Here is a 25424-nt window from a genome sequence, read left to right on the forward strand (position 1 = left end):
CTCACTAATGCAGGCACACGAGTGGCCGTAATGGCCGCCGCTGCCTGCCTTATATAAGGGGGGGTGGGGCTCCAGGGGCTAGTGTAGCCTAATTGGCTACACTGGGCCTGCTGACTGTGATGTAGAGGGTCAAAGTTGACCCTCAGTGCATTATGGGGCGAACCGAACTTCTTCCGCAAAAGGTTCGCGTGCGGTACCCGCACGCGAACCACCTACGTTCGCGCGAACCACGTTCGCCGGCGAACCGTTCGGCCCAACTCTACTGCTCACTAAGGCCCCGTTCACACTTGCGGTTTAGTAAAAACCGCACCGGATGTCCGGACCGCACCGTATCCGGACCGGACCTGATCCGTACGGTTCCTATCCGGATCCGATCCGTTTGCATCCGGTTTCCGTGCGGTGTGAACACGGTTGCGGTCCGGATCCGGTTTCTTAAGGAGATAACATCCTTTTAATTACCTGGGGTCTGGGAGGTCAGCAGAAGGGTCTGGGGTCATTGTTGGAGACAGGTGGACGTGTGGAGACCATCCGTGGATACAGAGACTGCAGTTGGGACCATGGATCCAGGCATTTTTTACTCGTAAACCTGGGAATTCTCTCTGTTGTTCGCCTCCTTCAGACATATCAGACATGTTGCTGGCAAAAAGAGCTCCAGCATGAAATCGCTGCTGCCCCACTCTTCGCTGGGCCCATGTGGTCCCCATCCAAAATGCATAGGAAGTGGGGTAGAACGTCCGGTTTTTTGTAGCCAGTGTGTTGTGCGCTCTCCGGCTCTCATTGCTTTGTATTGGCCGGATGGTGCAGGCAGTCCGGCTCCGCTCCGGATACGGCTGCCGGAGGAGCCGGACCAAAAAATAGCGCATGTTGGAACGGACGCCGGAGTCCGGATCCGGCCCGGATCCGGTTCGGCTCCGGTCCGGCAGAACGGACGCATGTGAATGGACGCATAGGCTTTCATTGCCATGCCGTGCGTCCGTTCCGTCCGTTCTGAAAGCGGTCCGGCTCCGGCACGGCGATTCCGGACGGCCACCGCTAATGTGAACCGGGCCTAAGCCAGCCTGGTTCACTTTGACTATTACGTCACCTGCAGCCACACATTTTACATCTACAGTGGGCTGCTGTGTACTGCCCTTCTGCTGTCTGTCTGTCTGTGTTTCCCACTGCCAGGGTACACAGATTTACCTTCTGCTGCCACTCTGCCACCAGCTATTACGTCAAACAATAGCTATATCTGTGTAATTTGATGTTAAAAAAAAAAAAAAGTAAACCATTAAAAAAAAAAAAAGGTTTAATTTTTCTGAGGTGCCCGGGTTGAAAACTGTGTTGTCCCAGTTGTGTATTGGACACGATGTGGGCTGCACGACCGCTGTCTGGGACCTCCTGCTGTGTTTATTTACAGCCCTGGTATCACCGCTAGGTACCAGGGCTATTATGTCACGCTGCCTACCTACCTGCTGCCACACTCACACTACTCCTCCATTCCTCCTGCTGCTGCTGCTGTCTGTCTGTGTTTCCCACTGCCAGGGTACACAGAATTACCTTCTGCTGCCACTCTGCCACCAGCTATTACGTCAAACAATAGCTATATCTGTCTGTGTAATTTGTTGTAAATACAAAACAAATAAACCATTAAAAAAAAAGGTTTAATTTTTCTGAGGTGCCCGGGTTGAAAACTGTGTTGTCCCAGTTGTGTATTGGACACAATGTGGGCTGCACGACCGCTGTCTGGGACCTCCTGCTGTGTTTATTTACAGCCCTGGTATTACCGCTAGGTACCAGAGCTATTATGTCACGCTGCCTGCCACATTGACTGCCTGCTGCCACACACTCATCCTCCTCCTCCTGCTGCTGAATTTACCTCCTGCTGTCTGTGTGTTTCCACTGCCAGGGAGCACATACAATGGCGCTTCCAACATGCGTGCGCAACCAGCTATTTATTACGCTAAAAATAGCTGCATTTCTTTAAAAAAAAATATAAAAGAGAAAAAAGTGAAGAAGAAGAAGACGATATAGAAAAAGAAGGAGAAGAAGAAGAAGAAGAAGAAGGAGAAGAAGAAGAAGAAGAAGGAGAAGAAGAAGGAGAAGAAGATGAAGAAGAAGAAGAAGATGAAGAAGAAGAAGATGAAGAAGAAGAAGATGAAGAAGATGAAGAAGATGAAGAAGAAGAAGATGAAGAAGATGAAGATGAAGAAGATGAAGAAGAAGAAGATGATGAAGAAGAAGAAGATGAAGAAGATGAAGAAGAAGATGAAGAAGATGAAGAAGAAGAAGATGAAGAAGATGATGAAGAAGAAGAAGAAGATGAAGAAGAAGAAGATGAAGAAGAAGAAGCTGATGAAGAAGATGATGATGAAGAAGATGAAGAAGAAGAAGAAGAAGAAGACGATATAGAAGAAGAAGAAGAAGATATAGAAGAAGATATAGAAGAAGAAGATATAGAAGAAGAAGATATAGAAGAAGAAGAAGATGATATAGAAGATAAAGAAGAAGAAGAAGTATATACAGTACTGAACAACATTTTGGACACAACGTCTCTTTCCACCTTTTTTTTTTAAAGGAACATCCCCACATAATCACTTGCTGTTGTTACTTGGAAAAAAAGATGTTTCTTGCATCATTCACCCTCAAAACAAGTGTTGGAAGCTATTTAAGGCCAATTCGAATAGTCAGCTTGAATACCGACTCGAATAGTGAGGTCGAAGTCCGAGGTCGAATCGAATAGTAAAAAATATTCGACTCGAATATTCGACCGAACTCGAATAATTTACTATTCGAATTCGACCAAACTCGAATTATAAAAAGGGGTATCCAAGCATCACTGCCCTATACCCACACTGGTAATACCCACACTGGTATTATACCCTATACCCACACTGGTAATAATACCCACACTGGTATTATACCCTATACCCACACTGGTAATAATACCCACACTGGTATTATACCCTATACCCACACTGGTAATAATACCCACACTGGTATAATACCCTATACCCACACTGGTAATAATACCCACACTGGTATTATACCCTATACCCACACTGGTAATAATACCCACACTGGTATTATACCCTATACCCACACTGGTAATAATACCCACACTGGTATTATACCCTATACCCACACTGGTAATAATACCCACACTGGTGATAATACCCACACTGGTATTATACCGTATGCCCACAGTTGTAATAATACCCACATTGGTATTATACGCTATACCCACACCGGTAATAATACCCACACTGGTATTATACGGTATACCCACACTGGTATTATACCGTATGCCCACACTGGTGATAATACCCACACTGGTATTATACCCTATACCCGCACTGGTAATAATACCCACACTGGTATTATACCCTATACCCACACTGGTAATAATACCCACACTGGTATTACCCTATACCCACACTGGTGATAATACCCACACTGGTATTATACCGTATGCCCACAGTTGTAATAATACCCACACTGGTATTACCCTATACCCACACTGGTAATAATACCCACACTGGTATTATACCCTATACCCACACTGGTAATAATACTCACACTGGTATTATACCCTATACCCACACTGGTAATAATACCCACACTGGTATTATACCCTATACCCGCACTGGTAATAATACCCACACTGGTATTATACCCTATACCCACACTGGTAATAATACCCACACTGGTATTATACCCTATAACCACACTGGTGATAATACCCACACTGGTATTATACCGTATGCCCACACTGGTATACCCTATACCCACACTGGTAATAATACCCACACTGGTATTACCCTATACCACACTGGTGATAATACCCACACTGGTATCATACCGTATGCCCACAGTTGTAATAATACCCACACTGGTATTATACCCTATACCCACACTGGTAATAATACTCACACTGGTATTATACCCTATACCCACACTGGTAATAATACCCACACTGGTATTATACCCTATACCCGCACTGGTAATAATACCCACACTGGTATTATACCCTATACCCACACTGGTAATAATACCCACACTGGTATTATACCCTATAACCACACTGGTGATAATACCCACACTGGTATTATACCGTATGCCCACACTGGTATACCCTATACCCACACTGGTATACCCTATACCCACACTGGTAATAATACCCACACTGGTATTATACCCTATACCCACACTGGTAATAATACCCACACTGGTAATAATTCCCACACTGGTATCATTAAAAAAAATTATAATATGGCAGCCTCCATATCCCTATCACCTCAAGTTCACTTTAATTTTGACTGCAGTGACTTTAGAAACATAATAATTAATTATGTGTGACTATACTGAGATGCAGCAAGCCAACCAGACTTTACAAGTACTTAACATCTCCCACCCCATTGCACAGGGATTCCCCTACCATGCTGGATTTTCTTATATACATTACACAGGATAAGACAGAAAAGTGACACAACCCTCAACCAAGGGTTGTATTCATTTTTTGTATATGTTTTTTGTACTAATAAATGTATGTGAATTTATGCATGTTTCAAACTTTATTCAGGTGTATAAGCACTAATTATTATTGATGATTTAGATTATACTCAATAGTATCACTGCGCAAAATATGCAAAAAAGTACTTGACAGGTGTCCCAGCCGCAAGCAGTGTCCTCTGTATAGGAAGTCCAAATGTTATGTATTCAATGCTGCTGCGCTTTAATTCCTCATGGATTCATCCAATAGCATGTATGGGGGAAAAAAGAAACCAACATATGGTGTGTAACGTTTGCTTACTGACACCCTCAGTGATTAACACACACTTCCGAATAACGTTACACACCATATGTTGGTTTCTTTTTTCCCCCATACATGCTATTGGATGAATCCATGAGGAATTAAAGCGCAGCAGCATTGAATACATCACATTATTCGGATGATTTAGATTGGTGAAATTATATATACCCAGCGCAACTAGTTCTGTTTGAGAATATGCTCTGACTACACCGGAGCAAGTAAACTTGCATGCAAGGGGATTGATTTAGCATATAAATTATCAACAACAATCTCTATGGGCTTGATTCACAAAGCCGTGCTAACCTACTTAGCACCTTTGGGCGTGATGATAAGCAGGGTGCTAAGTAGGTTAGCACCGTTTTGTGAATCACATCGCGCGCAAAACTTTACGCACGCACAGCGAGGTGCCCGCGAAACGTCGCATAGAGGTGAATGGGCATTTTGCATGCACCGTGATGCGCGCACGCAAAACTTTGCACACAGGACTTTGCGAGTGAACAGAGCTTATCACGCCTAAACGGAGTTTAGGTGTTATAAGGGGCTTATCACAAGCGTGCTAACAGTTAGCTCGGCTTTGTGAATCAAGCCCAATGGGTCGGAAATGATCCTGACTAAAGAAATTACATTTAGAAACACAGAAGAGAGCCCTTTTCTCTGTATGAGTCGCTTTATGTGAAATTGATGGAAACAGACAGCTGATGTGTGAGAGACTCATCCCAATTGCAGGCAGCAGAGGAGAGCTCAGCCTGTGCTAACATCCGGGACATTCCTCAGCATAATATCCCCCTCCAGGGGTCAGTAGCCCCCCAGCCCCGTATAATCTGTGGCCGGGATCCCCTCCTTCATACTGCGTGGGGGAGTGACAGGAGACCCCGTATATCAGACATGTTACCCCCTGATAACGATGGAGACAGAGGAGATCGGGGGAGCAGGAAGCGGAGCTGGTCACATTACAGCGGGATTTCCCGGCCACTGTCGCCGCTCAGAAGCCCCCCGTGACTGTAATGGGGGAGGGGAGACCCCTGCCAGCCGGGCGGCCGCACACAGGGGGCGCACCGCTACTTTCCGGGGGGAATAAACCCACTTTTCTCCCGGTGAGGAAACACAAGCAGAGAGCCGAAGAGTAACAGCTGTGTGGAGAGGCGGGCGGCTCAGAGTCCGGATCCCACCAATAGGAAGACGGGACGCGCTACTGTCAGCAGCCAATGGCAGCGCAGCCGGAGAGAGTATATAAGCGCTCACTGGCGGCCACTTGCAATGTTACACTTTGTTGCAAAATAACTAAGAAGATGGCAGAGACCGCCCCAGCAGCCGCCCCTCCCGCAGCGGAGCCCGCCGCCAAGAAGAAGCAGACTAAGAAGGCGGCAGCCGGAGGAGGAGCCAAGAAAGGCAGCAAGAAGCCTTCCGGCCCCGCCGTGTCCGAGCTCATCCTCAAGGCCGTGTCCGCCTCCAAAGAGCGCAGCGGGGTCTCCCTGGCCGCCCTGAAGAAGGCTCTGGCTGCCGGAGGCTACGATGTGGAGAAGAATAACAGCCGCCTCAAGCTGGCCATCAAGGGCTTGCTGACAAAGGGCAGCCTCGTCCATGTCAAAGGCACCGGCGCCTCCGGATCCTTCAAGGTCAGCAAGAAGGAGGCAGCCGGCAAAGAGCACAAGAAGCCGGCGGCGGCCAAGAAGAAGCCAGCGGCTGCCGCCAAGCCTAAGAAGCCGGCTACTGCCAGGAAGCCCAAAGCCGCCAAGTCCCCGAAGAAGCCTAAGAAAGCCCCCAGCGCCGCCAAGAAGAGCCCCGCTAAGAAGGCGGCCAAGAAACCGGCGGCAGCTGCTGCCAAGAAACCCAAAGCTGCCGCTAAACCCAAGAAAGCTGCCAAGAGCCCCGCTAAGAAGGCAGCCAAGCCTAAGGCCGCCAAAAGCCCAGCAAAGAAGGCAGCAAAGCCCAAGAAGGTCGCTCCTAAGAAGAAATAAGCTGCAGCTTGTCTCTCCAGAAACACAAAGGCTCTTTTCAGAGCCACCCACCCTCTCCTAACAGAGCTGTGTACTCGGCCAGATCACACGCTGTAGAGCCAGGTTTGGGAATGGAAATTATGTTCTCTAACCCATATGTATACTGAAAAAGGGTGATGATTAGCAAAGCTCTAGAAAAGTAGGTACGCCTGCCAGAGCTTTGGCCTCTACATACAGAAGTTATACTCTGCCCGTACAGAACACTACGGATTCAATGTATACTGAGGCTATAGCATCCGGTAATTTACTTGTAAGCACAGCTGCTGGAGCTGTCCCCTGAAGGGCTGAAATATGTCTTCCCCCCCCCCATATGCAGTGACTCCCTAGGCGGCCATATACACTAGTTGCAAAATAAAAAATCGGCAGTTGTTTCTATCCTGCCTGGCGTTATTAATACTCGGGTAAGGTTATCCATCTAGCAGGAAATGGAAGCTCCATTTAGAATTTTTCCCTAGAAACTAATTAGTGTAGACAAACGAAGCTTTGAGCGATTGAGAATTAGTGACGGGTTAGTGAAAAGTTGCGAAATTGAAATATGGCGATTGCTTACCTCGTCGTCTCCAGAAACACAAACTTTTCAGAGCCACCCACCCTCTCATAACAGAGCTGTATACTCGGCCAGATCACACGCTGTAGAGCCAGGTTTGAAAGTGAAAATAAGGGAAATCATGTTCTCTAACCCATATGTATAATGAAAAAGGGTGATGAGTAAAGTGTAGCAAAGCTCTAGAAATGAAGGTACGCCTGCCAGTGCTCTGGCCTCTACCGACATAAGTCATATTCTGCCCGTACAGAACACTACGATTCAATGTATACTGAGGCTATAGCATCCGGGCATTTATTTGTAAGCACAGCTGGAGCTGTCCCCTGAAGGGCCGCGATGCTTCACCGGTTTGTCTATGGATAGAATATGTCACTGAGTACCTGGGAAATGGGAATATGCTGCCCCCAATGCAGTGACATGTGACTCAGTAGCGTTACTCTTTATGTAGGTAGATGTGGGAGGCAGCCATACACACCAGTTGCAAAAAGTAAACAGTGGCAGTTGAGCGTTCCTATCCTGCCTGGCATTATTATTTGTACTCGGTTATCCATCTAGCAGGAAATGGAAGCTTTATTTAGAATTTTACCCTAGAAAATAGTGGAGAAACGAAGCTTTGAGCGATTGAGAATTAGTGACGGGTTAGGTGGTTAGTAACAAGCTGCGAAATAAGTCTATACCTTCCAGTTAACGCAGCAATATGGCGATTGCTTTACCTCTTGAGGCTTCCTACCTCAACTCCCCTAGTTACCGGCTTGTGTCAGCAGAGTACACATACATGGAGCCGCTACTGTCCAGCGCGCGTTTGTATCGGTCTAATCACCAGTATGCGATAGTAAGGCAACCTTAGCTGCAGAGTGCCTGTGCATGCAAGCCGACATGGCACTCCGCAGTGTGAGGAGTCGGTGTGACGGCTGCGGCACTACAGCTCTGTACAGACAGTGTGGTGGCTCTAAAAAGAGCCTTTGTGTTGTGGGTGACAATGTATGACGCGCTTATGCCCTCTCGCCGCGGATCCTGCGGGCCAGCTGGATGTCTTTGGGCATGATGGTGACCCTCTTGGCGTGGATGGCGCACAGGTTGGTGTCCTCGAAGAGCCCCACCAGATAAGCCTCGCTGGCCTCCTGCAGAGCCATGACGGCCGAGCTCTGGAAGCGCAGGTCGGTCTTGAAGTCCTGGGCGATCTCCCGCACCAGGCGCTGGAAGGGCAGTTTGCGGATCAGCAGCTCGGTGGATTTCTGGTAGCGGCGGATCTCTCGGAGAGCCACTGTACCGGGCCGGTAGCGGTGAGGCTTCTTCACTCCTCCGGTGGCCGGGGCGCTCTTCCGGGCGGCTTTGGTGGCCAGCTGCTTGCGGGGAGCTTTCCCTCCGGTGGACTTGCGGGCGGTCTGCTTGGTTCTGGCCATCGCTCAATCGGCTGATTCTACTCACAGGCGAGAATAGACTGAGGAGAGCGGCCGGGAAGAGCCTTTTTATACACCCCGCACCTCTCTGTCATTGGCTGCCTCACACCACGCCCCCTGCAGGCCAGTACCCTGATTCATACAGCGCTCTGGCTTCTGATTGGCCGGGGCGATCAGGAGCTTTTATCTGAATGGCTACTGGAGAACATTTGTTATTTTTTAAATGCCCCGCCACATATTGCTTTGTTACACCAGCCCGCCAATCCTAGTGCAATGTCGCCTCATTCGGTTCTTATTGTTTTTAAATATTCTATCATCTTTTTTTTTTTTTGCAGCCTGCTAAAAAGCGGAAGCCGGATGAGTCACGTCCCTCTGCAGAGCAGATCTGTAGTTTACACGCATGTGACTCTCTGTATCGGGTTGTAGTAATAGATCGGCCGGGCTGAGGATTCCTATTGTCATGTGGTGGAGACCTGAACTCTCCTTCCCCCATGTGCGGGCATCAGCCGGGGCTGTAATAGGAAGTCTCCCCGCTCCACACACAGACCGATCTAACACCGAGCGGAGCGTGACAGAACTCGGGGGAAGTTTGGAATGAGTTGTGTTGCAGTGACAGCAGATGGGATATCTGGCGAGCTTGCCGTGCGTCAGCGTTCCTCCAATTCTATATCTAATACCAAAGTATTATGGATGGAGAATGTCACTTCTGGCTGAGTGGCCACCCCCACACACACAGCACTCCATCAATCACACATCTATTCAGACATATTACCAAATAATGCTGCCAGGGACAGCCCGCTTCTAATCAACCCCAGCTGTAGACTCCGCAGGATACATTCTATATACTGTATGTATATAGCTACATGACTAGAAGTTCCGTCACTGACCCACGTGGCCGCAATACACCAATCATCTTCATACCGACTATCTGCTTCTCTGACAAAGGCTCAACACACACCACACAATCTTGGTTGTTCAATCTTACCACTTTCATGTAGTATAAGAGCTTATCCAATCAATCATTCAAGGTAGTTTCAATCTGTTGGCCCTTATACTACATAGATTCGGTAAATCTGTACAACCAAGATTGTATGGTGTGTGTTGAGCTTAAAGTGCGGCAGAAACAGATCACATTCATTTTATTGTCGGGAAGACCCTGCGTCACTACAGGTCTATAGTAGTTTTATAGCAGTATTCTAATAAAAGCTTCACTAAACGATTAATATCTATGTCTTACAAGTTTATAACAGAACACGTGGCGGCGATTTCCAGTAGGGGTGATGCAATTAGTAGCAAACCGTGTGCACCGCAGCTCTAGGTGGCAAGCTCCTAGAGCTGTTGGGTTATGCTCGGTATGGGGCGCTGCTAAGCACGGTGCAGGGCAGGGGGTATTTATGGTTTATTGTATTCTCGGGCAGACTGAGGCCATCTGCTGCGACTCCCGAGTTAAATGTGTTTAGTTCCCATAAATGCAAAGGTAAAGCAAGTCTTTCCGGAACTAGTGTTGTCCGGATCATGAACGATTCGGATCTTTGATCCGAATCTATTTTGTGAGTCGAATCATCCGAATCATCAAAATGAGTGATTCGGATCGCAAAAGGGGCGGGGCCAGGATCGACACGCCCCCTCTCAGCGGGCAGCGGGGTCCTGGAAGCAGAGCAGAGATGGATGCTCTGTTGGAGGGGACCCAGGGGAGCCACCCTTGCAGGGACAGGTAGAGAGGACATGGGTGCCACTGCCAGATATGTGTAGAGCACACATACTGGCTATAACGTGCTGCTCATTACAGGCTGTCTGTTCCGTAGTTGTGCACAGTGAACACATTGGAAACTTTTGGCTCAGCACAGCTCAGTAACTTTGCAGGCACTGTGATTGCAGCGTAATATGATCCTCCTGCACTCGGCACAGCTGCACTTATCTTTGGGGAATACTTTCTTTCACTGTGCGACGTTTCCATTCAAGGTATACAGATGAACATGTAGGTGAAATATATGTAAAGCATATGATTGCAGCATGTGGGTATTGTGTGCAAACATTTCTCTGCTCTCTGCTTCCCTCCTCCCTTCTCTGTCCACTCCCTGCCCTCTGTGCATCTTCTCCCCTTCTCTATGTGTCCACCCCCTCTCCTTCTCCTGTCCTGCTAGTCATTTCAACCCCCAAATGCTTCAGTAGTAAAATGATCCGAGATTCGGATCAAAGATCCGGATCTTTTCAATGATCCGATTCGAATCATCCGGATCATTGAAAAGATCCGAACTTCCCATGCTGCTCATCGGTCAACTGAAACAGTAGATTTCCCCACACAGCAGCAGAACAATCGATACACGTGCTACATTCAACTGATCCCTGTACAGACAAGTTCTGGGTAGGTATACGGCTACCCTGTAACGTACGGATCAATTTAATAAAAAGTATCTTAATGACTGCACCACGTGGCTGGAAAGTTTCGGTTCACTGTCCCTAAACCTCACCCCTCAGCAGCAGCTTCTAGAGTACAGACTGCGGAGAGACTCTGCACAGTACTGTTCCTGATACTAGAGCATATAAATGGATATATACCAACTGTAACAGCTCCGTATTGAATGAGTGGGTGGCTCTGAAAAGAGCCTTTGGGTTATCTGTATAGCTGGGTGAGAGATTACTTGGCGCTGGTGTACTTGGTGACGGCCTTGGTGCCCTCGGACACGGCGTGCTTGGCCAGCTCTCCCGGCAGCAGCAGGCGGACGGCGGTCTGGATCTCCCGGGAGGTGATAGTGTGGCGCTTGTTGTAATGAGCCAGGCGGGAAGCTTCCCCGGCGATGCGCTCGAAGATGTCATTGACGAAGGAGTTCATGATGCTCATGGCCTTGGAGGAGATGCCGGTGTCGGGGTGCACCTGCTTCAGCACCTTGTACACGTAGATGGCGTAGCTCTCCTTCCTGGTCTTCCTGCGCTTCTTGCCGTCCTTCTTCTGAGTCTTGCTCACCGCTTTCTTAGAGCCCTTCTTGGGCGCCGGGGCGGACTTGGCTGGTTCAGGCATTGCTACAGATTCTCAGTAACTCTGCAGAGCGCGGAGACACAATGAGAAGCAGCGCCGCCTCCTCTCCTTATATAGGCGGCCTATGCTAATCAGGCTGCAAGAGAGCTGACTACACTATGGCCTCGATTCACAAAGCGGTGATAACCCAGTTATCACGCCTAAAAGACTTTAGGCGTGATGACCTTTTCACCACTGAGTTATCACCGATTTTTCCTGCTCTTCGCGCGAAGTTACCGCGCGTGAGAGCGCGCGCGCAAAGTCCCATAGGGCTTAATGGGAGCTTCGCGCGAAGCGTCGGGTGTTACGCGCGTACGCGCGGCAACTTCGCGCGAGTTTCTACTTATCATGCCTAAAGTGACTTTAGGCGTGATAAGGGCCTTTTCACCACGGTGCTAACACTTTGCACCGCTTGGTGAATCGAGCCCTATTGGAGACCGTCACTAGCACCGCCTACTTACCGCCCCTTATATCTGATAAGTTGGAGAGACTTGAATAGTTGAAACGCGCAACAAAGAAATGCAAATGCAATTGGCTGCTGAAGTACGGAGCCCCGCCCCTGCATGTTCTGATTAGTGGATTGTCAGACTCTCTTGCTATTGGCTGAGTTGAATAGCAGCCAATCAGGAGGCAGCGCGGGTCCGGCAGCAGAGTATATAGGAGAGGAGGAGGGACGGGTTTGGCTATTCTCGTGTTTGAGAGTTATCTGTATCTTTGAAGTTATCATGTCCGGAAGAGGCAAACAAGGCGGCAAGGCTCGTGCCAAGGCCAAGACTCGCTCCTCCCGGCCGGGCTGCAGTTCCCAGTCGGCCGTGTTCACCGTCTGCTGAGGAAGGGCAACTATGCGGAGCGGGTGGGGGCCGGAGCTCCGGTCTATCTGGCCGCAGTGCTGGAGTATCTGACCGCTGAGATCCTGGAGCTGGCTGGCAACGCCGCCCGGGACAACAAGAAGACCCGCATCTAGAGATGGGAAGTTCGGATCTTTTCAATGATCCGGATGATTCGAATCGGATCATTGAAAAGATCCGGATCTTTGATCCGAATCTCGGATCATTTTACTACCGAAGCATTCGGGGTGAAATGACTAGCAGGACAGGTCTTTCCCTGCTGTGGACAGGAGAAGGGGAGGGGGTGGACACACAGAGAAGGGGAGAAGATGGTCAGAGGGCAGGGAGTGGACAGAGAAGGGAGGAGGGACGAGCAGAGAGCAGAAATGTTTGCACACAATACCCACATGCAGCAATCATATGCTTTACATGTATTTCACCTATATGCTCATCTGTATACTTTGACTGCAAACGTCGCACAGTGAAGGAAAGCATTCCCAGAAGATAAGTGCAGCTGTTTAGTGCCGAGTGCAGTGCAATCACAGTGCCTGCAAAGTTACTGAGCTGTGCTGAGCCAAAAGCTTCCAATGTGATCATTGGGCACAACTACGGAACAGACAGCCTGTAATGGGCAGCACGTTACAGCCAGTATGTGTGCTCTACACATATCTGGCAGTGGCACCGATGTCCCCTCTCTCTCTCATCTACCTGCTGTCCCTGCAAGGCTGCCTCGCATCCAACAGAGCGATCCATCTCAGCTCTGCTTCCAGAAGCCCGCTGCCCGCTGAGATGGGGCGTGTCGCTTCTGGCCCCGCCCCTTTTGCGATCCGAATCGTTCATTTTGATGATTCGGATGATCGACTCATAAAATAGATTCGGATCAAAGATCTGAATCGTTCATGATCCGGACAACACTACCCGCATCATCCCCCGCCACCTGCAGCTGGCCGTGCGCAACGACGAGGAGCTCAACAAGCTGCTGGGTGGGGTGACCATCGCCCAGGGGGGCGTCCTGCCCAACATCCAGGCCGTGCTGCTGCCCAAGAAGACCGAGAGCCACAAGGCCGCCAAGAGCAAGTAATTCCCTGCAGCTAAAGCTATTCCACCGAACCCAAAGGCTCTTTTCAGAGCCACCCACACTGTCTGCTAAAGAGCCTGATGCGCATTAATGTGCTTCCTCTTCCTCTGTGACGTACGCCCCCCCATTAGCGGAGACTAATGTAACGTACACATCAATGGTTACATTCCATAGGTGGAAGTAACGCTCCTATCAGTCAAACACTTTATAAGCGGATCCTCCTGACTGGCAGTTGCACGTGTTCCTGTTACAGATGGAATACTGCTGTTACTTCCTTCCAATTCACACGCATGTTGGTATAGAGCTGCTATAGCCGTGTGATGTACATGCGTAGGAACACAAAAGCACTGATAGGACAAATAACACATAAGCGTTCTAAGCAAAGCGGATGCTCTTATTAATTGCATCATCTATTCTACACAGTGGCGGGGATGCTGCTTTTTTAGGTTGTATCTCCACCTTACTTATTTCAATTGGAATCCGACACTTATTGGCTAATGACAGCAGCTTCTGTAGCTGACTGTGGTTTGTGGAGGCAGAGCGGTTACTCTTTTCATATTTGCAGCTGGATTTCCCCGGGACGGATGTGCAGCTCTGTGTTGGGCAGTGTCGGCTCCAGGAAATTTTTTTAGGGGGTGCTATGCAGGTGCTGGACCAATTTCCGGGGGAGCTGACGGCCTGCGCCGCGGCAAAAAATGGGTGTGGCTACAACCAGCGGCGCGCAAAGCGCGCCGCGGCGAAAAAATGGGCGTGGTCATGACCGGATGAGGGCGGGGCTAACTGTAATTTAAAGTGAACCCAGGGTGAGAGTGATATGGTGGCTGCCATATTTATTTCCTTTTAAACAATACTAGTTGCCTGGCAGCCCTGCTGATCTATTTGGCTGTAGTAGTGAACTGAATTACACCAGAAACAAGCCATGCAGCTAATCTTGTCAGTTCTGACAATATTGTCAGAAACCCCTGACCTGCTGCATGCTTGTTCAGGGTCTATGGTTGAAAGAATAAGAGGCAGAGGACCAGCACGGCAGCCAGGCAACTGGTATTGCTTAAAGGGAGATAAATATGGCAGCCTCAATATTATTCTCACCTCGGGTTCCCTTTAAAAGTGCAACGCAAAGACAGAGGGCCCAAGTTTTGGTGACCCTTTTCCCAGAAAATTCACATAATTGTGCAGGTTTTCTCAAGAAAATACACGTAATGTGAGCAGATTTTAACAAAAAACACGTCCAATGACCCCAATATGCACAATCGTTATCAGATATGGCTCCAATATGCACAATCGTTATCAGATATGACCCCAATATGCACAATCGTTATCAGATATGACCCCAATATGCACAATCGTTATCAGATATGACCCCAATATGCACAATCGGTGGCAGATATGGTCCCAATATGCACATGCACAATCGGTGGCAGATATGGTCCCAATATGCACAATCGGTGGCAGATATGGTCCCAATATGCACAATCGGTGGCAGATATGGCCCCAATATGCACAATCGGTGGCAGATATGGCCCCAATATGCACAATCGGTGGCAGATATGGCCCCAATATGCACAATCGGTGGCAGATATGGCCCCAATATGCACAATCGGTGGCAGATATGGCCCCAATATGCACAATCGGTGGCAGATATGGCCCCAATATGCACAATCGGTGGCAGATATGGCCCCAATATGCACAATCGGTGGCAGATATGGCCCCAATATGCACAATCGGTGGCAGATATGGCCCCAATATGCACAATCGGTGGCAGATATGGCCCCAATATGCACAATCGGTGGCAGATATGGCCCCAATATGCACAATCGGTGGCAGATATGGCCCCAATATGCACAATCGGTGGCAGATATGGCCCCAATATGCACAATCGGTAGCAGATATGGCCCCAATATGCACAATCGGTGGCAGATATGGCCCCAATATGCACAATCGGTGGCAGATATGGCCCCAATATGCACAATCGGTGGCAGATATGGTCCCAATATGCACAATCGGTGGCAGATATGGTCCCAATATGCACAATCGGTGGCAGATATGGTCCCAATATGCACAATCGGTGGCAGATATGGTCCCAATATGCACAATCGGTAGCAGATATGACCCCAATATGCACAATCGGTAGCAGATATGACCCCAATATGCACAATCGGTAGCAGATATGACCCCAATATGCACAATCGGTAGCAGATATGACCCCAATATGCACAATCGGTAGCAGATATGACCCCAATATGCACAATCGGTAGCAGATATGACCCCAATATGCACTATTGGTAGCAGATATGACCCCAATATGCACTATCGGTAGCAGATATGACTCCAATATACACAATCGGTAGCAGATATGACCCCAATATGCACAATCGGTAGCAGATATGACCCCAATATGCACAATCGGTAGCAGAAATGACCCCAATATGCACAATCGGTAGCAGAAATGACCCCAATATGCACAATCGGTAGCAGAAACGACCCCAATATGCACAATCCGTAGCAGATACGACCCCAATATGCACAATCGGTAGCAGAAATGACCCCAATATGCACAATCTGTAGCAGATATGACCCCAATATGCACAATCAGCATCAACTGAAAAAGAAAAGAAAAACCCATTTACTCACCTACAGCCAGAAGACCTTCTTTCCCGACCTCCTGTCCCGAGTCCCGACCTCCTTGTGGCGCGCAGCGCCCGCGATCCTCTTCCTTCCCGACGTCACGACGAGACTTCCTGCCTGCAGAGAGCAGGGCTACGGGAAAATGGCCGCCCGAAGCCATGCACTGCAGACTCGAAGTCTGCAGAACAGGGCTCCGGGCGGCCATCTTACCGTAGCCCTGCTGCTGCCGCTGTGTGAACTGACTTGGCGTCTTTTAGACGCCTGAAGTCAGTTCACTCCAGGGGGTGCTTTGGGGGTGCTTGGACAATTCTAGGGGGTGCTCGAGCACCCCCAAGCACCCCCCTGGCGCCGCCCCTGGTGTTGGGGAATTATGTGATGCTGTACCGGCAGCTGCCCCGTAATATTCAGCATTGCCCCGGCTGTGCTGCTCCCGGCAATGCCAGCTCACAGCTCCTCCATAAAATACGGGAGGTTTGTGTTTATACAGATTGGAATAGCCGGCCCAGCATTTGCTAAGCATTGATGAGATTTTAAGATGTTCTCCGTGTCATTTAACGATTAATATTGTATTGTAAAATAACTAGTCAGATAAAGAAGCAATGAGTTGTGTTGCCTTTGGAAAGTCTGAACTTTGGAGGGAACTGACCGGAGTGCTGTTCTCTTTTCCCCCGCATGGTGGCAGCGGTGCGTCGCCAGGGAGATACAGGAAATAACTCCGCAATATAAATTATACTTTGTATTTGCTTCTATACGGAAGGAAATCAGAATTTTGTTTATTTCGCCAAGTACAAAGGGTAGTCCCTGGAATTATTTCTGTAAGTATTAGCTATAGAAATGCTGGGATTAGAGTAGATGCCTACAATCATCGTCTCATGTATGGCACCAGCGATATCAGCTCAGAATGCGGCTCCAAGAAATTAGGGGTTAAGCAATGATCGGAGTTAGAGGAATATAAGCCCGACACTGCTCAGTATGCGGAGATGACATGACAGCACTTGTATAGACAAGGAGACAGACTTGCTTATCCGCCGAAGCCGTTGAGGATGTGTACCGGGCGGTTAATCTGATTAGCCGATGTTTTCAAATAGCCCGCGCGTGTGCTAACGGTATTTCCCGCCATTTTATCGATCTCCACCAACTATACACCCCTAGATTCGATCGGTCACGATTTGCGCTCCAACAATAAAGGTGGTCCGAGTCTCTGCTGCGAGCGTGTTCCTGCTACCCAACCACACTGCTATTCCAGCACCGATCTGTCTCCGGTCCCATCCCGGGTGACACAGCCGGCTATAGGGGGCATACAGCTTCTAGATAGGAGTACGGGGCAGCTGCCGGTACAGCATCACATGATGCCGCAACACAGAGCTGCACATCCATCCCGGCTGCTCCGAGGAAATTCGGCGGCAATATGAAAACCGCAACGGTTGTGCCTCCACCAATCACAGCTACAGGAGCTTCTCTCGTCAGCCAATAGCACTGCGAGAATAATTGCTCTCTACATTTTGTGAGCCCGACATTGTACAGTTGAATATGTTATGGTTTGTGCTATTGGGTGGTTCTAAGGAATACCCCAAATCATGAAATACATGAATTGTAAAAAAAACATTTAAATCTGATTACTATTAAAACATGCCCGTTAAGATTCAACCTGCAGATGAACGTTCCCTGCACCGGGTGTGGAGCTGATGCTGTCTACTGGCTGCTAATAGCGCTCATGCATTCTGTGTACGCTTTCCTATACACGTTCTTTCTGCAGGCTGCTCAGCTTACTTATATGCATGTGGATGGAAGTTCCTATACAGCCGCATTACATGCTATCCGTTCATTGATTCGCTTATAACTTATACGAGATATTGGGTGCGACTTCAGTCTGAAATGTACCCATTGTTTTATACATCGGTCCCCACTAATATGGGGGTGTACGTGTCATTAGTTGTAATTATAAGCAAGCAGTACATCTCTACAGTAATAATGCGCATCAGGCCCTCTATAGACAGTGTGGGTGGCTCTGAAAAGAGCCTTTGTGGTTCTGTACTGTGTGAGTCCGGCGGCTGCTGCAGGAATTACTTGCTCTTGGCAGCCTTGTGGCTCTCGGTCTTCTTGGGCAGCAGCACGGCCTGGATGTTGGGCAGGACGCCCCCCTGGGCGATGGTCACACCACCCAGCAGCTTGTTGAGCTCCTCGTCGTTGCGCACGGCCAGCTGCAGGTGGCGGGGGATGATGCGGGTCTTCTTGTTGTCCCGAGCGGCGTTACCAGCCAGCTCCAGGATCTCAGCGGTCAGATACTCCAGCACTGCGGCCAGATAGACCGGAGCTCCGGCTCCCACCCGCTGCGCATAGTTGCCCTTCCTCAGCAGACGGTGTACACGGCCGACTGGGAACTGCAGGCCGGCCCGGGAGGAGCGAGTCTTGGCCTTGGCACGAGCCTTGCCGCCTTGTTTGCCTCTTCCGGACATGATGACTTCAGGGATACAGATAACTCTCCAACACAAGAATAGCCACACCCGCCTCTCCTCCTGCCCTATATACTCGGCAGCCCGACCCGCGCTGCCACCTGATTGGCTGCTATTCAACTCAGCCAATAGTATGCTGGTCTAGCAATCCACTAATCAGCAAATGACGGGGCGGAGCTTTCTTCCTTAACAGCCAATTGTATGTAGAGTTCTTTGTTGCACTTTTCAATTGCGAAAACTTCACGTCCAGCCAATCAAATATAAGGGGCGGTAATCAGGCGGCGCTAGTGACGCTCTCTAATAGTGTGAGCCGGCTCTCCTGCAGCCTGATTAGCATAGGCCGCCTATATAATGAGGGAAGGCTACGCTGTTCCTCACATTGTGTCTCCGCACTCTGCAGAGTTACTGAGAAGCAGCATGGCTCCTGAACCAACCAAGTCCGCCCCGGCGCCCAAGAAGGGCTCTAAGAAAGCGGTGAGCAAGACTCAGAAGAAGGACGGCAAGAAGCGCAGGAAGACCAGGAAGGAGAGCTACTAGAGATGGGAAGTTCGGATCTTTTCAATGATCCGGATGATTCGAATCGGATCATTGAAAAGATCCGGATCTTTGATCCGAATCTCGGATAATTTTTACTACCGAAGCATTCGGGGTGAAATGACTAGCAGGACAGGTCTTTCCCTGCTGTGGACAGGAGAAGGGGAGGGGGGTGGACACACAGAGAAGGGGAGAAGATGGACAGAGGGCAGGGAGTGGACAGAGAAGGGAGGAGGGACGAGCAGAGAGCAGAAATGTTTGCACACAATACCCACATGCTGCAATCATATGCTTTACATGTATTTCACCTATATGCTCATCTGTATACTTTGACTGCAAACGTCGCACAGTGAAGGAAAGCATTCCCCAAAGCATTCCCAGAAGATAAGTGCAGCTGTTTAGTGCCCAGTGCAGTGCAATCACAGTGCCTGCAAAGTTACTGAGCTGTGCTGAGCCAAAAGCTTCCAATGTGATCACTGGGCACAACTACGGAACAGACAGCCTATAATCAGCAGCACGTTATAGCCAGTATGTGTGTTCTACACATATCTGGCAGTGGCACCCATGTCCCCTCTCTCTCATCTACCTGCTGTCCCTGCAAGGCTGCCTCGCATCCAACAGAGCGATCCATCTCAGCTCTGCTTCCAGGAGCCCGCTGCCCGCTGAGAGGGGGTGTGTCGCTCCTGGCCCCGCCCCTTTTGTGATCCGAATCGTTCATTTTGATGATTCGGATGATCGACTCATAAAATAGATTCGGATCAAAGATCCGAATCGTTCATGATCCGGACAACACTAAGAGCTACGCCATCTACGTGTACAAGGTAGATGGCAGGTACAAGCAGGTGCACCCCGACACCGGCATCTCCTCCAAGGCCATGAGCATCATGAACTCCTTCGTCAATGACATCTTCGAGCGCATCGCCGGGGAAGCTTCCCGCCTGGCTCATTACAACAAGCGCCACACCATCACCTCCCGGGAGATCCAGACCGCTGTCCGTCTGCTGCTGCCGGGAGAGCTGGCCAAGCACGCCGTGTCCGAGGGCACCAAGGCCGTCACCAAGTACACCAGCGCCAAGTAATCCGCCTCTCACCCGACTACACAGGAAACCCAAAGGCTCTTTTCAGAGCCACCCACTCATTCACTGCAGGGCTATGTATTGCTGTTGTGTTTTGCGCGCTTTAATAATCTTCGTGACTTCCCGGTACTATTGCTCACTACTGAAGTCATAAACTGAGCACGGAAGGAGATTCCCACTCTGATATCGATCACTAGCCGAGTGGTTCTGATTCATATATTTTCTCATCTTTATTTCTGAATTGGCGCTGGGGAGCTTCAGGGGTGACTAATGAATTGAATAGTTTCCCCTGCTGCTACTGACTATACCATTAGAACCCCAGAGACCTCTGTACCTGGAGATGCCGCAGTGTTTCTGAGAACACAATACAGATTCCAGAATTACTGATGCGCTGCGGCCACACGAGCCAGCGGCAGAAGTTGTGTATCATTCTATAGAATCCATCCTGGGATCACAGTGTAGCTGGTGATGGTGTTTTAGAAGCTGTCCATCCGGACAGGTGACGTCTCTAAACAATGCGTATTGTATAATAATTCTATGCAATGAAACTAATGGGGTGCATGCATGGTGGTGGTTTTGAAAGATGTAAATGAATGTATCAAAAGCGCAGCCACATGTAGAAAGTATCGCTTTCATAGGTATATTTACAAGAACATAATCATGAAATGAATCTCGGTGAATCTGATAGCTGATGAACGCCAAACCACCTAAATATCCTATCTGCTGGGACATGTGGTCACTCCAGCAAAACTAATCCCGATTCCCAGACATCTAGAACGCTCCGCTCGGTCAGATCAGTCCGTTTGCGGAGCGAGGGGACTCGTATTATTGCCCCGGCTGGGGAGATCTCGGCTCTCCTAATCTGTCTCCATAACAAAGAGTAACCATCAGCCTGTCCGCTCCGCCGTCACGAATCGATCCAGAATACAGATCTGCATAGAAACGTGACTCATCTACCTCTATTCCTTTCCATTTATACTTGACGCTTTAGCTATAAATAGTATCATTTAGAGCTGATAGGAAAATTCCAATAAATAAGAACAAAATCAGGCAACGTAGAATGGCGGGATAAGCAATATTGTGACGGGACATTTGAAAAATAACAAATATTCTCCAGTAGCCAATCAGATAAAAGCTCCCCAACACCCCGGCCAATCAGAAGCCACGAAGCTTATAATTGGATATTAGCATGGCAGAGGGCGTGCTGTGAGTCGGAGAATGGGGATAATATTGTGCGTTTCACGGTCAGCTATTGGCTGCTCTAGGCGGGGCAATTAGGAGGGCGCCCTGTGATTGGATCTTGTGAGACGGCCAATGACAGAGAGGCGCAGGGTGTATAAACTGGCTCTTCCCGGCCACTCTCCTCAGTCTATTCTCGCCTGTGAGAAGAATCAGCCGATTGAGCGATGGCCAGAACCAAGCAGACCGCCCGCAAGTCCACCGGAGGGAAAGCTCCCCGCAAGCAGCTGGCCACCAAAGCCGCCCGGAAGAGCGCCCCGGCCACCGGAGGAGTGAAGAAGCCTCACCGCTACCGGCCCGGTACAGTGGCTCTCCGAGAGATCCGCCGCTACCAGAAATCCACCGAGCTGCTGATCCGTAAGCTGCCCTTCCAGCGCCTGGTGCGGGAGATCGCCCAGGACTTCAAGACCGACCTGCGCTTCCAGAGCTCGGCCGTCATGGCTCTGCAGGAGGCCAGCGAGGCTTATCTGGTGGGGCTCTTCGAGGACACCAACCTGTGCGCCATCCACGCCAAGAGGGTCACCATCATGCCCAAAGACATCCAGCTGGCCCGCAGGATCCGCGGCGAGAGGGCATAAGCGCGTCATACATTGTCACCCACAACACAAAGGCTCTTTTCAGAGCCACACCCACATTCTCCAGACAGAGTTGTAATTTATTTAGCGGCAGTAGCTGCACATGCTTTCATCAGTCTATTGTCACTATCAAGTGACTGATGACTCATACCCAATACCCACACTGGCATAGCAGTTTGTTAGGCTTTGACCAAAGTTCGAGCAACAGTTCAATCCAGTATGTAAAAGCGACAGAGACAAGGTTCCCCGTGATCACACTCGCCCGTACCAGCGGCTAGAATAGCTGTAGCTCGGCGCCTTGGCTCCGCAAGGAGAGAAGCGCGGTATAAAATGTTCCTCGTCCTCAGATTGGCCCCAATAACTCACAGATTTTTTTTTTCCCAATCCCACACAGCAGCTTGTAGTGAAGTGCACACGTATTATCACAGCTACATTACCTCCATGGCACAATTATCTGTGTTAAAATATGAATCATCAAACTTTTATAATTGACCTGGGAAATTTAAGGTGCAACTTCGACATGACTGACTGAAACACTCTTATCTGCACATAGAAACATCTTTAGCCAGCAATCTGAATTAATACTTTCTTGGCGTTCTTATTGGCTTAATAGAGAAGCGTCTAGCGCTGTGGTTGGTTGAGCGCTGAGCAGCTGGTATTTCAAATTTCCCGCCGATTCCCATCCCGCCAGTTTTAACAATCCGTGACTTAAAGGTCTGTTTTCCATGAGAGATCGGTGAGTTCCGGGCTTTTTTTGAATTTAAGTGAATTCCAGATCAGGGCCGTACATGATACACGCAATCACAAGAAAATAAACGGATATACTGGAATGTAACCGAATGTCAACAGTATGGATAAAAAAAAAAAACAATATTTCAATGTATTCGGAAGTATTATATGAAAGAAATACAAGCTTTTTCAAGCAGTACATAGTCACTAAGGTGCTTTCATTAGTAGGGCTGGGCGGAGGGAGAACAAACCCCACATAAACACATACTGTACCAGGAAAACTGGAAAATCTGCTCCGCCCCTTCTGTGCAGTCTCCCCTCAGGTCCGCCCAGGCTGTATAAGAGGAGGGGAAGCGGCGATATAGATCAATTCATCTTTACATCGGAGAAGGAGCAGCTGGATAATGTCTGGCCGAGGAAAGGGCGGGAAGGGACTCGGGAAAGGAGGCGCCAAGCGGCACAGGAAGGTGCTCCGGGATAACATCCAGGGCATCACTAAGCCCGCCATCCGCCGCCTGGCCCGCAGAGGGGGTGTCAAGCGCATCTCCGGCCTCATCTATGAGGAGACCCGCGGAGTGCTGAAGGTTTTCCTGGAGAACGTCATCCGGGACGCCGTCACCTACACCGAGCACGCCAAGAGGAAGACTGTCACCGCCATGGATGTGGTGTACGCCCTCAAGCGCCAGGGCCGCACCCTCTACGGCTTCGGGGGCTAAGCCACTCTATTCCACTTACCAACCATATTATACAAAAGGCCCTTTTCAGGGCCACCCACTATATCTATAGAAGTGCTGTTACAGCTCCGTGTATTATTACATTGCTATACAAGCTGCGCACTATTACGTGGTATTGTTGCATCCATCGGAAGATATGGAGAGATTAGGGAAGTATTATTACACTGAGCAGCCATCTAACTGCTGCTTATTTATCAGCACTCACCAGCGGCTTCCATTATTCCTTTGCGATTGGGAGTGGTGACGTCACCGGCTATAATTGCAGTAGCGTTCCAGCGGATAACGGCTGCCCCAAAGTCGGAGACCATTCTCATATACGCTCGCTAGAGCTGGTGTTCCAACAGTTGGAACACCAACTCTGCCATCCTCGATGTGAATGGAGACCGATCTGTGCTGGAATAATAGGATGGTTGGGAAGGAGGGAGATGCTCGCAGCACAGACACCACATGACGGCGGTACATTCTCGGCAGTAATAGTAGCACAGGGAGTGCAATACGTCGTGGCCGATGGAATGTAATTAAAATGGCGGGAAAGGCCGTTACTAATACGCGCGGGATATTTGAAAACATCGGCTAATATAGTTTGTTTATCCTTTCGTACTTAAAAGCGCCTGACTGTAATAATACATAATTTCAGATGGTAATAAGTATTCCCTGATCTGCTCCTCCACACGAGTTGCTGCATAAAAGCTTTTTAATGCTGAGAACTTTAGGATGGGGTAGATCAGCCATACGGATCACCGGTCCATGTGATCCAGAACACAAATTCCTCGTATTTCCCTTTCCTCATTTACAAGCAGCTGGGTACCGGCACTAACACTGCAACTTCACTAGATATCGCACAGGACGAGTGTATTGGCAAATATGAGCACTAAGGACCCCTGTGACGTTTTTATAGGAAAGCTTATTTTATGTATTTATTTTTTTTATTGCGCCCAAAAATTGCATTTTGTCGGAACATGAAGAATGGATAAAACGTGTTTGAGCTCCAGATTGAGTCTTATTTTCCAAAGGGTTGGCAGCGAGTAACCGATCCCTGTACACATACACAATTGTGGGCACCCGGCAATTCTGTAAGGCCTCTTTTCCACGGACTGTTGAGCTGTGTTGCTCAGCAAGCAGTTACCAGGCAGCAGTGAGCAGTTGTGAGAATTTCACTGCCTATCAAGTCCGTGGAAAAGAGGCCTAACTTAGATCAGAGCCGCCCCCATATTCTCTATACAGAGCTGTAGTGCCGCTATCACACCGGATACAAACACTGCAGGGACAGTACTAGAGGGAAAAAAAAACAAAGACAACGGGAGCCCAAATGGTGCAGTATGTCTCAATAAAAAGGTGTTCAAAAAAACTTCTGAAGAAGGGGTACTCACAAAAGTGGGTTGCACACGGGGCAACCGATCGCTTCAAGCAAGTGGAGTGTTTAAACCTGACTCCAATCAGGTATATCAGCAATCCTGGGTCTGGTCGCTCTCTTAGCAAAAAGATCCTGTGTACCTTGATTACCATAGGTGGTGGGATCCCACCTTGGTTCAGGTGCGTAAGGTTCCCCTCCCAGGCAAGTGGGGGAAATATGGCACAGAAGAGGTAAAGAGGCGCCCAATTTCTATAAAATAATCTAAAATCAATAAAATAACAAAAATGAGGTGACTTACCTCACAGACGATAACTCACTTTGATAAGGAAGTTTAATTGGAGATTTTGCTAAATCTCCAATTAAACTTCCTTATCAAAGAGAGTTGTCGTCTGTGAGGTAAGCCACCTCATTTTTGTTATTTTATCGATTTTAGATTATTTTATAGAAATTG

The 25424-nt window shown here is 48.9% G+C and overlaps 7 protein-coding genes and 1 pseudogene across 7 annotated transcripts in view; 3 read left to right on the forward strand and 5 right to left on the reverse strand.

Moving 5' to 3' along the window:
- LOC137534993 (zinc finger protein 665-like) overlaps positions 1-16324 on the reverse strand; it is a 114094-nt gene extending 97770 nt beyond the window's left edge. The window contains exon 1 of the mRNA XM_068256750.1: positions 16286-16324. The gene's annotated coding sequence lies outside the window, so the exon portion shown is untranslated. The remainder of the gene's footprint in view (positions 1-16285) is intronic.
- Positions 1-25424, reverse strand: part of LOC137534995 (zinc finger protein 665-like) — a 465617-nt gene that overhangs the window by 240653 nt on the left and 199540 nt on the right. The gene's annotated exons all lie outside the window — the stretch shown is intronic.
- LOC137536460 (histone H1.11R-like) lies at positions 6076-6775 on the forward strand. The gene has a single exon (XM_068258664.1). The coding sequence runs from the start codon at positions 6082-6084 to the stop codon at positions 6748-6750; it is 669 nt and encodes a 222-aa protein (XP_068114765.1). The 5' UTR covers positions 6076-6081; the 3' UTR covers positions 6751-6775.
- LOC137535802 (histone H3) lies at positions 8299-8736 on the reverse strand. The gene has a single exon (XM_068257700.1). The coding sequence runs from the start codon at positions 8734-8736 to the stop codon at positions 8326-8328; it is 411 nt and encodes a 136-aa protein (XP_068113801.1). The 3' UTR covers positions 8299-8325.
- Positions 11372-11752, reverse strand: LOC137536461 (histone H2B 1.1-like). The gene has a single exon (XM_068258665.1). The coding sequence runs from the start codon at positions 11750-11752 to the stop codon at positions 11372-11374; it is 381 nt and encodes a 126-aa protein (XP_068114766.1).
- LOC137535803 (histone H2A type 2-B-like) lies at positions 12475-13657 on the forward strand (annotated as a pseudogene).
- Positions 18343-18735, reverse strand: LOC137536462 (histone H2A type 2-B-like). The gene has a single exon (XM_068258666.1). The coding sequence runs from the start codon at positions 18733-18735 to the stop codon at positions 18343-18345; it is 393 nt and encodes a 130-aa protein (XP_068114767.1).
- Positions 21749-22240, forward strand: LOC137535804 (histone H3). Its single transcript, XM_068257701.1, has one exon. The coding sequence runs from the start codon at positions 21749-21751 to the stop codon at positions 22157-22159; it is 411 nt and encodes a 136-aa protein (XP_068113802.1). The 3' UTR covers positions 22160-22240.

The sequence above is a fragment of the Hyperolius riggenbachi genome, chromosome 10 (assembly GCF_040937935.1).
Source record: "Hyperolius riggenbachi isolate aHypRig1 chromosome 10, aHypRig1.pri, whole genome shotgun sequence".
Taxonomy (NCBI): domain Eukaryota; kingdom Metazoa; phylum Chordata; class Amphibia; order Anura; family Hyperoliidae; genus Hyperolius; species Hyperolius riggenbachi.